This window comes from Haliotis rubra, unplaced genomic scaffold (genome assembly GCF_003918875.1).
Source record: "Haliotis rubra isolate DU_JTF1 unplaced genomic scaffold, ASM391887v1 Scf717, whole genome shotgun sequence".
Lineage (NCBI taxonomy): Eukaryota > Metazoa > Mollusca > Gastropoda > Lepetellida > Haliotidae > Haliotis > Haliotis rubra.
This window is the reverse complement of record NW_025767432.1, coordinates 299,088-315,963: the sequence shown is the minus strand read 5'-3', so window position 1 is coordinate 315,963 and position 16,876 is coordinate 299,088. Positions and strand designations below refer to the sequence as shown.

General features: G+C 38.7%; 1 protein-coding gene across 1 annotated transcript in view; it reads right to left on the bottom strand.

Annotated features, from left to right (window-relative positions):
* Positions 1–16,876, bottom strand: part of LOC124259308 (zinc finger protein 423-like) — a 67,402-nt gene that overhangs the window by 38,341 nt on the left and 12,185 nt on the right. The window contains 2 exon segments of the mRNA XM_046693416.1: positions 15,283–15,468; positions 15,957–16,052. Coding sequence (XP_046549372.1) covers positions 15,283–15,468; positions 15,957–16,052 — 282 coding nt within the window.

Below are 16,876 nucleotides of genomic sequence, written 5' to 3'. Positions count from 1 at the left end.
TCTTCACGCCAAAGACTCTGGTTTGATTCACCACATGGGTACATCGTGCGAAGCGCACTTCTGTGGTCACCGCCATAATATTGCTGGAATATTGCTGAAGGCAGTGTAAAACCATACTCACTCAAACCTATCATTGTATTCCTTTGCAACAAAGGGAGGGAACTTTTTCCACTGAATTCAAACTCACATGCTCCTTTAACCATGAAATCTAGCAATGTGATTGGCTCATATCTGTCTGACAAAAGCACATACAATTCAGCTCAGTTGAATTTTACGTCATTATGGCACCAAAATGATTTACGATGTCACTTCTTCCAAAAATACAAACTGAAGTTAAAGTTACGACTCAATATCAACATCTCCAAAAATAAGTATCACACACAAACATTTAACTCTTTAAAATCTTGTAAGTAGTTATGAAGATGCTATGGAGGATATTTCCAAATTCATCTCATCAATGCTCAAATGATTTCCAATGCATTTCCCTATTTAACTTGTACCACATGTTCCTGCATTCAGGGTAAGACTTGCCTTGCCTTTGCATGTGTTTGTGACCAGTGCCACTGGGGATTCAGGATATGTTCACCATTTTGTGAACACCTGGTATCATCACTGTTTGACACGATACATAAGCACATGTTGACCTAGTCTGAATTACACAGACCCTGATTTTAACAGACATTTCGTATGATTATGGAAAGAATTTGGTCACAACCTCCAACACCTGATATTTGTCTGGAGTCAGTGAAAAGGTCTGACTTTTCTCTAAGTGAGAGACATTGATATCCATTAGACACCTCATTTTCTGTGTTATATATGTAGTAAAATGTCAAGTAGGCTGAAGGAATGTTTACAACAAACACAATATTTGTTTATCACTTTTTGATTGGTTCTATAATATATTTATAATTGACGGAAGTGTCTGATTCCAAATGCAGTACTGTGTGTGAGAGAACTGTAAGGTCAAATGATGTACTTCAGTTTTCAGCAGTGAGGTGGGTGAGTGAGTGAGTGAGTGAGTGAGTGAGTGAGTGAGTGAGTGAGTGAGTGAGTGAGTGAGTGAGTGAGTGAGTGAGTGAGTGAGTGAGTGAGTGAGTGAGTGAGTGAGTGAGTGAGTGAGTGAGAGTGAGTGAGTGAGTGAGTGAGTGAGTGAGTGAGTGAGTGAGTGAGTGAGTGAGTGAGTGAGTGAGTGAGTGAGTGAGTGAGTGAGGGAGTGAGTGAACGAACAGTAATACATTATTTCACCAATATTCCATACAATATTTAAATCAATAACTTCACTGTACTTCTCATTCCATCCACCTTAATCCACATCAATATATGGAGAGAAAAAAATATAATGTAAAAAAACCCATCTCAGCCTACAACTGTTTGGAACTGAAGAACCTTTATCAACTTATACAATGCAGCCCAAAGCATAAGTTTCAAAGCATCAGTTGTTATTTTTCAATATTTCCTCATGTGTGTCTACAATTTCATTATACCTTTGGATCATACACTGTTTAAAATCTATCCCATGGTGCACCAGAAGTAGTGGCGCCATGGAAACCACAGGGGTTTGAAACCCTTGGGATGTGCTTACAGCAAACGGCAATATCATCTATAGAGCACCAGTGATAATGGGCTAGAAGTGGCAGTCTCCTGGGGACAAGAGGCCTGACCCCTCACAGGCAGAGGGCCATTTGTTCTCATCAGGGAGCAATCATGTAGACTGTGACCCATGAAATATTTGCTACCTGCAGTCTAGCCCAAAATAGGAACAATGGTCTCATGCTGGTAATTGCTATATGATTGACACGGTACCCAGTGCAATGAAAACATTTTTTTTAAATATGAGTTAGATAGGGTTGGGATGATACACACCAGCTTTTATTTTCAGTGCTTACTCTCAACAGTTTCATGTTTAGGAATTATGTCGCTTTGAGTCCAGAGTGATCTGCTTTCCAATAAATGCTACACATGCAGCTTTAGTTTTGATAATTCAAACTGTAGTTACATTAGTAGTAGTAATAAACACCCAAGGACTTGGGAAAGGACTTAGTTAAACCATACAACTCAGTAAGCCAAATGTGATTTCAATGACAGCAGTAATAATAAAATATTCCACTGGTAAAACTTTCTCATAAAAGATTTGCTGGTAAATTATGCCATTTGTGTTGTTGTTTTCTATTGAAAAGGAATGTATATATAATTGATGTTCAATGAGTGAGTGAGTTTAGTTTGGCGATCCCGTTAGTTGCCTCTTACGACAAGCATGGGTTACTGAAGATTCATTCTAACCCGGACCTTCACGGGTCTGTTGTTCAATGACACAATCAGCAATATTCTACCTATATGACAACTACCTGTATATAATTTAGTTTGGACCAGAAAATCCAGTGATTGATATTCTGAGCAGCAATCCAAACATTTACATGACTCACCATTTGATGTATTACTGACTGAGTTTAGTTTTACGCCGCTTTAAGCACTATTCCAGCAATATCACAGCGGGGGACACCAGAAATGGGCTTAACACATTGTGCCCATGTGGGGAACCGAACCCGGGTCTTCGGCGTGACGAGCCAACACTTTAACCACTAGGCTACCCCACCGTCCCCATTTGATGTATAAGTTGCATCTTATGACCACCTGAGTAACAGTTTCTAACATAGTATCCTCGTGTTTGTAAAATGTGTGTTATTTACACAAGAATATAAATATTGTCATATTTCAGTTTTTAAGGTGCACATATAAGGATTATTTACAGACGCCAGTCATCAGAGTGAGTGAGTGAGTTCAAATTTAAAGTCACTTTGGCAATATTTCAGCCATATCGTGACTAAAACAATATATAGATTAACAATAAGTAAAGATAGATTGTAAAATCCTGTCAACGAAGGACAGTAAAACAACTAGAATATCACAGATATAAGCCAGTCATCAGACTAGATGAAGGTCTTGGGATGTTGATATGAACATAGCACTTAACTGGGAAATACGGTACATAACATTCCTTTAAGGATTGAAACAAAACGATGACTATCTTAATGTAGTTTGCCAAGTTTCTGCTACATTTGTACAAAATGAAAGCAAAAAAAGTAATTTGATATTTTGAAAAGAACACTTGATCTCATGTAGATGGCAGCTTAATGAGTGTCTCAGTATATTCTTGTAAGTATCACTATACCTCGTCAGTGTTGGAAATCTATACATTCCTGAATATCTAAAATACAAATTCACCATTATCACTTCATTTCATGAATGGATAATTAAATTCTACATTATATGAATCTATGGTTTCTGTGAGTGTCATAGGCCAAAAAAACAGGTAACAATGACTGTTTGGAAGAAAATAGATACATTGAATTATCCAATTCTCTTGTGATTTCAAAGTTATGAACATAATTACAAACATTACAGTTATAATCCCATTTTATGTCAATACTGAGAGAGTGTCAGTTTGGTTTTACGCTGCTTTTGGTTTTAGCAATATTCCAGGAATATCACTGTGGGTACTACAGAAATGGGCTTACACATTGTACCCATGTGGGGAATCAAACCCAGGTTTTTGGCGTGTCGGGCGAACGCTGTAACCACTAGGCTACCTCACTGCATCTTTTTGTCAATAAGAAATAGCTGGAATTTAACAAGATATCGGGTTTCTTGAGGAATAATATACACAGGACTGCTGCATAAGGAACAACTGTCTTCTTCAGGGTGACGAAAGATTCCTTAGAAACCCTTAATATAAGAGGGATGCTGTAGGGCTATTCCTATAATGGTGAATCACACCTTGGAGTGAGTGTGTGAGTGGGTCAGTCACCTGGTGAGAGCGACTGAGTGAGTTGGTTGTTTGGCTTCTTAGGGTGAGTGAGTGAGTCCACTTGTGGCTGATTGGTAGGGTCGAGTGAGTGATTTAGTAGATAAACGTACTGTGTTTGGAAATTAGATGAATATTAGACCGAATTGATAGTCTCTAAATTTCAATTGAAGCCGAACGCATAGCGTGAGGTTTCAAATGATTAATTTAGAGACTATCAACCAACCTTTTGTTTTGTGTGCGGTGTTACTGTACACCCCACCCACCCACCCCAGGCCACACTATAATGGAATCGTCTGACCTACTTATTTTCTTGGAAGTAGACAGTTGTAATAATTATGATAGTGAGGTTCCCTAATAATTGTGGAGGAGAAATCGTAAAATTGTATTTTTCGAGTTTTAATAAATGTTTCATCAGCATTTCCATCACGTCTGTTGTGTTGATGTTAGTCATGTTGGTGGCCAAGCTGAAGTAGTGCGGCAGTGTTGTATACGTGCGCAGTGAAGCGCATTTTCAATCCAAATTGATACAGTCTGATTTTATGGATTGACCAATCAAATTCAAGCATTTCACGTAGCCATGGTAGAATGAGAGATTTTATATAGATTTTAATTTCTGTTGCTACAGTTTCTAAATTTTCATCAATGAATTCTTCGAAAAGAGGTCCTTTGGGAAGCCATTACAAAAGTAAATATAATTATCATTTTTTGACAATCTATTCATTTTTCCAATGAATAATCACTGTGTCACAAGGCTTGCCCTCAAATGCAAAATGTGAAAAATGATCAATTTAATGCATTGCAGGGTATCAGGGCAAACTCCTCAGCCTGAGGCTGTTACTGAAAATCAAAATATTGACATATCGATACAGTGTACCTCCTGACATTGTTTCTAAATATGGATACAGATGTTATCACCTGGAAAATATCTGCTTAATTTTGTGAAATATTTGGTATTTTGTCAACAATGGTACTAAATTACAAATGTTGGTAATGACTAATAATATACTGGGAAAACTGCAGACAGATTATCATGGATAATAAGTAGTGGTGTTCCCATGATCGAAAATAATCGAAAATCGATCGAAAGATAATTATCGATTATAAAAAACATATTTTCGATTAATTGGAATTTTGTTGTTTTAGTATAGCACACTTGATTGAAGTAAACTAACCATTCAATTTGATGAATATTCATGCCTTCAACAGCCTAAAGCTATGCGCATTGTATTCATGGTTTCGTATTCATCGCTACGGTAAATATTACTGTAACCTGTCTATGAATAAATTTTACATCTATCATGAACGTAATGAGATATACTGATAGATATTTGTTGTATAAATAAACAGAATAATTTGTATGTAGAAAGTAAAATTACTGCACTTTAAAATTTAGATATGAAAATATACACGTATTGCTAACTGACAGAAAAAAAAACCTAGGGAAAAACCCTTAAAATTGGTGATTATATTAAAAATGTATATATTTCGATTACAATCGATAATCGTTCACCAGAAGTCCTCTATTAATCGATAGTGGATTTGATTTTCGATACCCAACACTAATCAAGACATTGCAGGTTTGGACCTGACAAACCAGTGGTCGACAGCATGAACAACATCCAGGCCATCTGGGTTTGAAGACACCTAATCAGACATGTCACCCAAATGTGTCATCCCTACTTCTGAAGGGTGAGATGAGGTAGAAATTGGACTTACCGTCATAATAAAGAATATTTCGCTCATATGACAACATGCATGAGTGTGTATGTGTGGCTGCTTGTACTAGCCCAGACTTAACCTGGCTTTATACTGCTAGCTCACCGAGATACCATGACGCAGTTAAGCATGAATATCCTACTCAGACACATTATACTGACTCAGAGCCGACCAGTCCTGGTTGTACCCATTAATGCCGAGTGCCAAGCAGGGATCAACAAGTACCATATTTTAGCGCCTTTAGATATGACACCTTTAAGGCTGGGGAGTGAATCCGCAACCTTCCGCTCTCTGGGTGGTCAGTCTAACCTCTACACCAGGGAGGTGGTATATTTCTGAAGGGCATGGAAGGACCTAGGCATCACTGTACAAAGCAACCGTATCAGTATGACTGTCATAAGTTTGTGTTAAGGTTTGGGACTTATCATCAGGGCTAAGACCACTTTGTAAAATGGCAACCTGTTCATACCTCAACTCATCTAAGGATATCATATATTCAAACTGTCACCATTATCAAGTCACATGACATGTCAAAGTCTCATAAAGTAAATAATTCCATGAAAGTAAAAAGTTGAAGGATAATGTTTCCATGGTAACAAGGCCCAAGTTGTAATCAGCTGCTGTACTTTTGAATGAAAAAACACAAATTTACCCAAATTCAAATCACCCAAACTGAAGAGACGAAAATGTTTGCGTATATATATTCATTTCACCCAAACTCAATCCATACCTCAAACCCAGAGAGGCAAATCGAAAATTCAAACTCTTAACTCTTTATGCATATCAATAGTTATTTATGAAACGAAAATTACTCTCCAACTTAAATGATACACAGTCAGTTGAGTTTAAGGAAGGACTAAACCAAGCACTCCCTGTAGGGCCATCAGTGAATATTCGTCCCATAAAAAACGTCCGAACCTTTGATTGCCGCTAATGGATATACATAGAAACAAATAATGTGTGGTTGTATTACATGACGTACAGATTGGAGCTGGCTGCCCAGGGCACTATCATTACTACCTGCTGAGCCTCTCAGAGCAGGAATAGCCATTGCCCTCGTCCCTAGATGCTCGTAACACATGCTGAGAGAGAGCAGGACAAAACAGGTTTGAGATCAGGCAAAAACATGGCTGTGTTGACAGCTCATTTATCTCACGGACAAAAACCAACCGTAGAAATGATCTGGACAAGATTCTGCCAAAATCCATGTTTATTCATGTCAAACTTGGAATGACATGTGCAAAAGTTGAAGGTTATTAATCATGCACTGTTTGAAATGGCGACATGGCTGTGCAAGTATCATTTTAACAGGAAGATGCGCCCCGAGTATGGTTGACAGTTGTACTCATCTGTGGGCAATGTTAAAGATGCTTCACCACATTCGCATATGAACTGTTATTTCTTATGCATTTTAATTGAAAAATATAATGTCTAAGCATTTACATTGCTACAGTTATTTTTATGACTAATAAGTTTCAATTAGTACTTGAAGCACACTCCATACCCACTGCTGCGATTATGACATCACCACTGTGTACGTGCTTACATTTACCCTGTCTCACAGATTCATTCAGCAACATGAGGGCGGTCTACACATAACTGTTTTTGGACCAGACAAACCAATGACTCATGCTATCCATCAAATAACTCCTGCTGGCCTGGTCTATTAGGATGTGAGTGAGTGAGTGATTTATACGCGGCTTTTAACAGCATGTCAGCAATCATGGTGTGGACATCAGAAATGTGGGGATTTGAACCCAGGTCTTTGGCATGATGGGCGAACCCTCAACCACTTACCTTTCCAAATGCCCCAATTGGGATGCATTCATCATGTAAAGATGACAAGCATATGTTGCTGGCCACAAATTCTTAACTAGAATTGTCAGAATTGTGAATATGGCATCTTGTGCTATTGATCCCTTGTCACACACTGGTTCCACACAGATGAAATGCCTCACAAATGTGATGTGTGGACAACAAAAGTTTTGTGATCATTTCAGAAGAATCTTTCTTTTTTATGTGACACTGGATAACTGGGACTTCTTAATTCACTGCCAGAGGAATGTTTACATCTATAACGATTATCATAATTCAGATGGACAATGGTAGACATGTATCTTGTAAAACATTTAACAGATCACCTTGGTTCATACTTTGCATTAAATTGATTAATTACGGGTCTAAACAAATCATTGTTATCTAAGTACAGAATAATGAATTTAATCATTGTTGAATATATAAATACAATTTCAGTTGAAAATTCAGACAAATTCCAATCAGTGACACCTCTACACATCCCCAAATGGTAAAGTGATTAAATTGTTTGAAGTTGGTGAAACCTAACAAGCTCTAAAAAAGTATAGAAGACATAGAGAATCTCACCCGAGTGTCTTTTGATATCAAATATATCACCACGAGTTGATAAAATAACAAATATCCGAGGCTTGCCGAGGATATTTTTACTTTTATCAACGAGTGTTGATATATTTGATATCAGAAGACACGAGGGTGAGATTCTATTTATCATCCAAAATCACTCTTCATTAATTTTCAATGAAAAATGTACATCTCTGAACACAGTACTGCCATAAGATTTGCAGTGCAGCGATGTCATAGCATTGTGACGTCATCAAGTTCATGACGTCATAGCATTGTGAGGGCATTGTGCAAAATCTACTGTCAAAACGATATCTCCTAGGAGATATCGCCTGATCTCACACAAGCGATATCTCCTGTGGAACACAGTTTTGGATGATAAATGGGTATCCAGGCCACGTTAACAATCTCCTGCATGCTTGTGAAGAATTCTGAAGTCATCTCGATTCACATTAGTTACTTAGTTTCTACATCAAAATTCTCTTGTATCAAACTGAGTTTGGTTATTGGCAGAAGAGGAGGTTTCAATCTGCCTCAAGGCACGTTTTGTTACAGTTGATTTTTTTGTTATCCAAGCTTGTAATATTTCATTGTTAGCCGCTGATGTGGACGGGGCCTGATTGAGTTAGATAACAGTAGCTCCAATGAGCGGCAGTCACGACAATTCCAACACAAAAAGGAAAAGAGCTTCTTTAATAACCTACTACTGGTAATTGAGAAGAGGGATTGGTAGCAATACAACTATACATATACACTAGAAATGAATAGAGACAGAAACAGCAGTGCATGCACAAAACATTATGACTGTATACAAAACAAAATGAATTACACTGAACACCCAGCAATGGCTGATTGACAAGGAAAATGAACTGTTATACTGCCATGTCATACGAGCAAACATAAGAGACAGTTCAGAAAGAGCTTTAACTACACACTTCATGGCTAGAAAACAAAGAAATTGATGCCATTTCAAGGAAGATCACTATATAGACAAACATATGGGAACTGACACCATTTTAGGGAAGATCGTTGTATGACCAACACATAGGAACCGATACCATTTCAGGGAAGATCATTGTAGAGACCAACACATGGAAACTGTAGTGGTGTGACGATTCATCGATACGCAGCAATGCATCAATCCATGGGCCGCCGATACAGTGAATCGATACAAAGTTTTACATTGTCGTATATCCCGATACCATACTTCAAAAGGGCCACGATACATCAATGTTTTACTTTGAATATTGCCGAATCGCGATATCTGTGAAGAAAGACTTACTTTTGTTTGATGATTAAAATTTATGCATACTTATTTTCCATTCATAAGTTTCACGGAAATTCTAGCGTCAGAAACTGTGTCAAACATAGCACTCGCATTTTATAAACATTCACAAAGTCCGTGTATAAACTTAATTATCTCATTTCCGAATGAACATTGAAACACGCTGGCGGAATTTGATGAAATACTTAAAAATGGTTCTGTTTTACTCTAAAGGTGTTTTATAGTTGGTGTTAGAATTCAAGATTTTAGTATCGTGATAAATATCATATCGCCACCCTTGTATCAGGATCCATATCGTATCGCAGCTTCAGTGCACAATACTTTGGCAATATATAGTCACAACGAAAATTTTAGAATTGTGATGTATCGTATCACAGGTTGTATGGCAATACCAGCACTGGGAAACTGAAACCATTTCAAGGAAGATCATTGTATAGACCAACTCATGGGAACTGACACCATATTAGGGAAGATCACTGTATACACCAACACATGGGAATATAACATTTTGGGGAAGATCACTGTATAGACCAACTCATTGGAACTGACACTATATTAGGGAAGATCACTGTATACACCAACACATGGGAATATAACATTTCGGGGAAGATCACTGTATAGACCAACACATGTGAAATATACCAGTTCAGGGAAGATCACTGTATAGACCAACACATGGGAAATATACCAGTTCAGGGAAGATCACTGTATAGACCAACACATGGGAACATACCAGTTCAGGGAAGATCACTGTATAGACCAACACATGGGAATATACCAGTTCAGGGAAGATCACTGTATAGACCAACATATGGGAACATACCATATTAGGGAAGATCACTGTATAGACCAACACATGGGAATATACCAGTTCAGGGAAGATCCTGTATAGACCAACACATGGGAATATACCAGTTCAGGGAAGATCACTGTATAGACCAACACATGGGAATATACCAGTTCAGGGAAGATCACTGTATAGACCAACACATGGAAATATACCAGTTCAGGGAAGATCACTGTATAGACCAACACATGGAAATATACCAGTTCAGGGAAGATCACTGTATAGACCATGTATTCATATGAATGACAGACCAGCGAGAAGGTGATCCTAAATTACCCTCAATGACTTTCACAATTTTTTAGAGTTGACTAAAGTGATCAATAATCTCAATTACATTTGATGGGAAGAAATATCAATGATTACCAATATGAAAATTGTGTTGTTGATAACGTCTTACATTAACTATAGTGGCATAGTTAAGTTTAAATTTTGGGAAACTCATCAGGAGATAAAAAGCAACTGATTTTGTTAAATCTTACTTTATAATAACTGATCAGAGAAAATTTACAATGTATATTCCTGATTTCCTCTTTTAAAGCTCGTTATGTCTGTGTAACTGTTGATATCATCTGAAGGACACATATGGACACTGAAACTATTTCCAAACTTTCCAAATAACTTCAGAAGTGACAATCACCAGAACTCAAATCCACGAACAATACATACTGTTTAATTGTAGTCGACAAAACACACATCTGAAGATGTTTTATCTTGTATTACAAAGCTATTACATATTTTTTATCAAAATGTCAATATGTATTCTGCCAAGTAAGCGATGCAGATAAACTTCTTCATGAGCTGGAAATAAATCTCTTTGAAATGTGCAAATACTGTGTAATCAGGGACGGAATCTGAACTCAAAAATTGTCAAATGAAAGCAAAATCAAAATGGTAGACTGTTTCATTGTTTCTGCAGTCATCAAGGGGTCCTTGAGCCTTTGAAGATCTCAAATCCGTGAACCAATCGCGTATGAGCGGGAGCTGTGACCCTATTGTGTAGGGCACCCCCTGGGGACAGAGCTGGACTCAGATTGAGAGTGGTACACTCAGTCTCCCTGCTCCCTGTGTAATTACTGGGCTTCTCTTCACCCCAGGGGGTGGGCTGCCTCTGACAAGACCACTAGGCCACTGCACAGAGCGGCAGACTAACATAGTCAACCCTCGAGGGGTCCTCACAAATGTCTTTGAAGACCCCCCTTGTGAAGTTCATTACGCCAAATCTGCCTTCCCTGGTTTGTATTGATTTTAGAAATCACAGCAAAGCTAACTTGCAGAAAATCAAGTTTATTTTTCCATCCATGCTGTGCTAAATATATATACCTGGTGATCAGTGGGCGTCGCCTGAGTGCTTAGGTGCTTCCTTCCACATGCTTGTGGCAGAAACATGCATGCTTCCACAACTTGGTAATAGCAGTTTCAGAAATAGCAACTTGAACACTAAGTACTTTCAGTATATATCACAGCTGTATTCATAAAGTAAAAAATGTAACAGTTAACCTGTTATCACAATTATATTTTACAAATAACAAATATGTCAAGTTTAAAATGCTGAAGTAAACAATTAGGCCCGGAAATGTCACATCAATGCCATCAACGGAAATTGGAGATACCAATGCATTGAAGCCATTGTGCCAGGAACATTGAATTTACATCGGAGTGAGTGAGTGAGTGAGTGAGTGAGTGAGTGAGTGAGTGAGTGAGTGAGTGAGTGAGTGAGTGAGTGAGTGAGTGAGTGAGTGAGTGAGTGAGTGAGTGAGTGAGTGAGTGAGTGAGTGAGTGAGTGAGTGAGTGAGTGAGTGAGTGAGTGAGTGAAGAGTGAGTGAGTGAGTGAGTGAGTGAGTGAGTGAGTGAGTGAGTGAGTGAGTGAGTGAGGTTTTGAAGCCTGCAGCAACACTGCAATTGTATCCTCCCAGAGAGTTATTATATGCTGCGACTGGAATGGGGAAAACTACCAGTCAATACCCTCAGTCTTGGGAGCCATTGGGCACTCTAACCAGACTGGGCCACAGTTGAGACAGTCGTCCCAGGTGGCCATTTGTTCATGGACTGTCCACACTCAACCACAGTGTCATCTGATCCCTGCTTAGATTCCTCTCATCACAATCATTGCTTACTCAGCAAGGAATCTGCACAAGTGTGAATACACACTTATTGATGTCTCAACAGTATCAGCTATCAATACAAACTTTCTTCTGACAGAGTTGGTTTCTTATTGAAAAGTACAGCTACTGCTATAAGGTGAAATGTTGACTTGATCATCAATCTTTTGAGTATTTTTGAAAAATATGTTGATTCTTCAAAATACAGGAAATAATTACAGAGAGAGCAATATTACACCAATATTAAGATAATTTCAACAACAGAGATTACCATGGATGAGTTTCGCACATTGCACTATGTGGAGAATCAAACCAATGAAGAGTGAGTAAGTTTAGTTTTACGACACTTTTAGCAATATTCCAGCTATATATCGCAGCAGGGAACACCAGAAATGAGCTTCATACATTGTACCCATGTGGGGAATTGAACCCGGGTCTTCAGCATGACAAGCGGATGCTTAACCACTAGGCTACCCCATCGCCCATAAACCAATGAAGAGCCAGCACTTGAGCACCTCCACTAGAAGGCTACCTAACCAACTTTCTACATCGTATATTTCACAACCATGTGAAAATCATTTGAAAACAAAGACTTGGACTGCCATTTAAATATGTCTGGATTATGGACTAATACATATTTATATACTAGATAATAACAATATACTATTTTCTCAAAGACTGTGACAGCACAATACGGCAACAAGATGAGCAAGGTAGCCAGGAAATCACGAGTGACTGAAATGTACAATAGTGCATCAGTTTCTGTGTGGCTGTAAATATACAATAGTACTTTTACACAGCATTTAATCAATATGAACGTAAGATTTGATAACTCATTTCACAGCCTGCTGCCTGCTAGTCTGGTCTGAAAGTGACAGTAATAGTGTCCAAGTACATCGTGGTGACAGCTCGCGATTCTCGGCACCCGTTGCCTGTCACTTTGCTATTGACGCATCCCCGCTGATAGTCATTTCACACCATCACTTCACATTTTTCTGTTCATCGATTTCTCGCATTAAAGGACAACCTATGTGAGAAACTGGATGCCTCTGGGAAATGATATCTATAGCGAGGAATAATGTTTTCGCTTCAAATTAAGGTCGGCTGGAAAGAAAGATGATATGATAATTGGATGAGGTCTATTTCACAATGACTTTTTTTTAATCTCTCCAAATATCTTGACAGTTTGTTTTTCTTCTCGTAACTGATGAAATTCTCAAGTAAGTGAACAATGGACTAGGTGTGTCAGAAATCTATCAAAACTAATAAGTTTCCTCATTGTGAATCATGAATCATTGACTATGAATTAGGTCTTGGGTAAAGGAAAGGCATCCATCTGTAATCATAACACACATGGACGTTAAGTGAACCTCAACAGCATATTAACATAATAGCTGAAATTATTTTCATGAATAATAAATCATGCAACCCTCCACACACAAATTTCAACTCTGTCTCGCAGTCAAATATCTCACGATAAAAGATGGTGCCAAATACTTTAGAGATTACTGGCCTGAACAGAATTTTACTTGACTCTGGTTATCATGCTACCCATTTAGCACCAACACATCCGCCTCCTTGCCTTGTTGTTATTATTGCTACCATGTATCAATAAAGGGATGTGTAAATTCTTTCTTTGCCATCTTGAACCATTCTGATATGTCATCTTACAACATTATGTCCACACACATCAATTGCAAAAAGTATTCCTATGCTTATCCCATTTTGTCCATTTCCACGAAGGTCTTCACAAGAGTTGATTCCCTTTTCAATACCTACACACCTAGCGTGTTAACACATGGCTAACATACCTCTTACAGTTGTAATTGGTTACTTAGAATAAGATTGATCCTGAAAGATTGAATGAAACTTTGAAGCATTTCAAACAAAACCCAATCCTACCAAATTAACAGGGTTTTTTTCTACCTGATATTGATCACCAGAAAGCATTAAGCTTTGTCACATCTGATTCAGGCAATGAAACTCTATTTCATCATACTCCCCACAGCAATCAAGGATTCACTTTTATATTTAGTCAGGAAGTAGGAACAATGTAGGGAGTTCCATGTACTACACATGTGCTTGCATTACGCAATGTCCAGCCTTATTTGTCAAACTGATGAGATTGGTATTTCCTCGATTCGCTAATAGAACCGAAATAATGGTGGAGTAGGAACTATTCAAATCAAGAGAACATGAGGCCGTTCTGCTGTTTAACTTTCACAAAGCTCAACTTTATTGCAGGCTAGGTTGCAATACGTTCCACAGTTACAATTTAAGGATTAAATATTCTCAAACAGCAACAGAAATATCAAAACGTGATTTGAAAAGTGTAAGCTGGTGCCATTATTCCTAGTGCTAAGGCACCTCCTGCATCAATAAAACACCCGCTGTATGACAGTGTTTAGTCCTCTCTTGGGAGAATAACACCATGAAGTACACTTTTCAATCACATAAATAGAGACACACATCTCCACACTGTTTTAAAGACATTCCTTGAGATGTTTCCTTTTCAAGAGTTTCCATACAGCGACCCATGTGAAGAATTGGTCTTCAGCAAACTATGATTGTCAATGTGACTAACACTAACAGGTTGGTATAATTAGTTTATGCATGTTACCTTATCCCAAGTGCATGAGTGAGTGAGTGAGTTTAGTTTTATGCTGACTTTAGCAATATTCCAGCAATATCATGGCAGGGGACACCATAAATGGGCTTCACACTTTGTACCCATGTGGGGAATGGAATCTCGGTCTTCGGCCTAACAAGCGAATGCATCAACCACAAGGCTACCCCACCATCCCCCAATTGCATGAAGTGATGCTCATGATGTCAGTCACTGGATTGTCTGGTCTGGATTGGATTAATTATAGAGTATAGCTTTCAGTAATGAGGACTGTAGCATCAAACCAAAAATACACACATACATGCTCAGGGGTTGAAATAACTTTAAAATTGCTAGTGTACTCCGGTACAGTGGCACATGTAAAATCACTTGCCCACTTACTACCATATTTGTAAGCCTAGGTTACAATCAATGCTAAGATGGCTTTGAGCAATGGGACCTGCTGCTGTCTCAGTCACACCATCTGAGTGGTGAACGTTAAACAAAGATGGACCCTGGAAATACACACTAAGACTAACAGATCCCTACCTCCATTGCAGTCAAAGTTCCGATGGTCCATGAACTGGTCCAGGCTGTGAAAGATGGCATTACACGATTCACAACAGAACGGCTGACCTCTGACCTCTGCTGGATCTTCGTCTGACAGTATCTCTCCATCGTCCTCTTCTGTCCCATCAGCCTCCACTACAGGAACTGGGGTCTGCGACAACGACTCTAGAAGAAGAGCAGGCATGTCACCTGACATTGTTGTTCTGTGTAAAAGCGCATTGTTCAAGGTGGTTGTAATCACAATGTCATCAAGTAAGGGACCATTCATAAAATATAGCCGGGGGGTGATAATGACTTTTATGAAGAAGCATGTAAAATGTGAATGCCCCCTCCCTAAGTGTTCCCCTGCATGTCTTGTACAAAATCAAATCGAAATTATGAACAGTCCCTAATACTGAAGTCGTGCAAAACATGCTGATGATAGATACACTAAAATATGATCAAGTCTGGGGTAGAGAATGAAGTGTTCGATTCTTGCAATGATATGCCATCTATTCAGTCATTGAGCCTGACCCCCCATTCCATCTGATTGTCTCCCAAAAAAGCATAATATCTGTGGTCCTATTCTAACCCAGATTCCCACAGACGAAAAACCCCGATAAGATAACAATTCTTGTCAGAATTCTTCGATTCACATACAATACAACACTAACCAGAATCAGTGCCCACTGTTGTCACATCAGGGGTGTCTTCATCTTGGATGGAGTTGTCTTCTCCTAGATCAAGGCCATCCTCTCCTGTCAGAGGGACTGTAATGAAACAGACATTATTGTTAAATGCAGTTACAAATCAAGTTAATACATACAAATCTACATAAATCTATAATTTTATACAAGAAACAGCTTATAAGCCTTAATACAAAAGAACTTTCAAACACGCTCTGTGTTTACATGACGCATATAAACAAAACACACAACCAGACATCATATTTTGCCAAAGTGAATTGACTAGATATTCTCTGTTACTGAAAGTTGTACCAAATTAGCTATCACTTTGTCATGAAGTATCACCAACAGAAAGGGCTAGCTAGAACAGCCATCAGTCACTCAGTGCCGACATGGTCAGTGCTTCAGAGAAATATTATCCTTCCTGCTACTGTCAAGAAGTGGGGAATGGAGTTCCAGAGGGGGAGAGACAGTCTCAAGGATGATCCAACACCAGGAAGACCTTCAACTATCACCACTAAATAGTGAGGGAATCAAACCCTCATGGGCTGTACTCATTGGGAAGAGCACATGCTTTAACATCTTGGATACCCCAGCACCCACTCCATGGAGGAAAATGTCGGTGTGATACATCAAATGACACTGGATGATCAGTGGTTCAATAGCTCTCGAGGTGCTTGGGTACCCTAGTGGTTAAAGTGTTCGCTCGTCACACCGAAGACCCGGGTTCGATTCCCCACATGGGTACAATGTGTGAAGCCCATTTCTGGTGTCCCCTGCCATGGTATTGCTTGAATATTGCTAAAAGCGGCGTAAAACCATACTCACTCACTCACTCACTCATCATCTCTCAAACTACTGACACCATTTTAAAGCAGACTCAGTTGATTTCATTTAGAGATTTATAT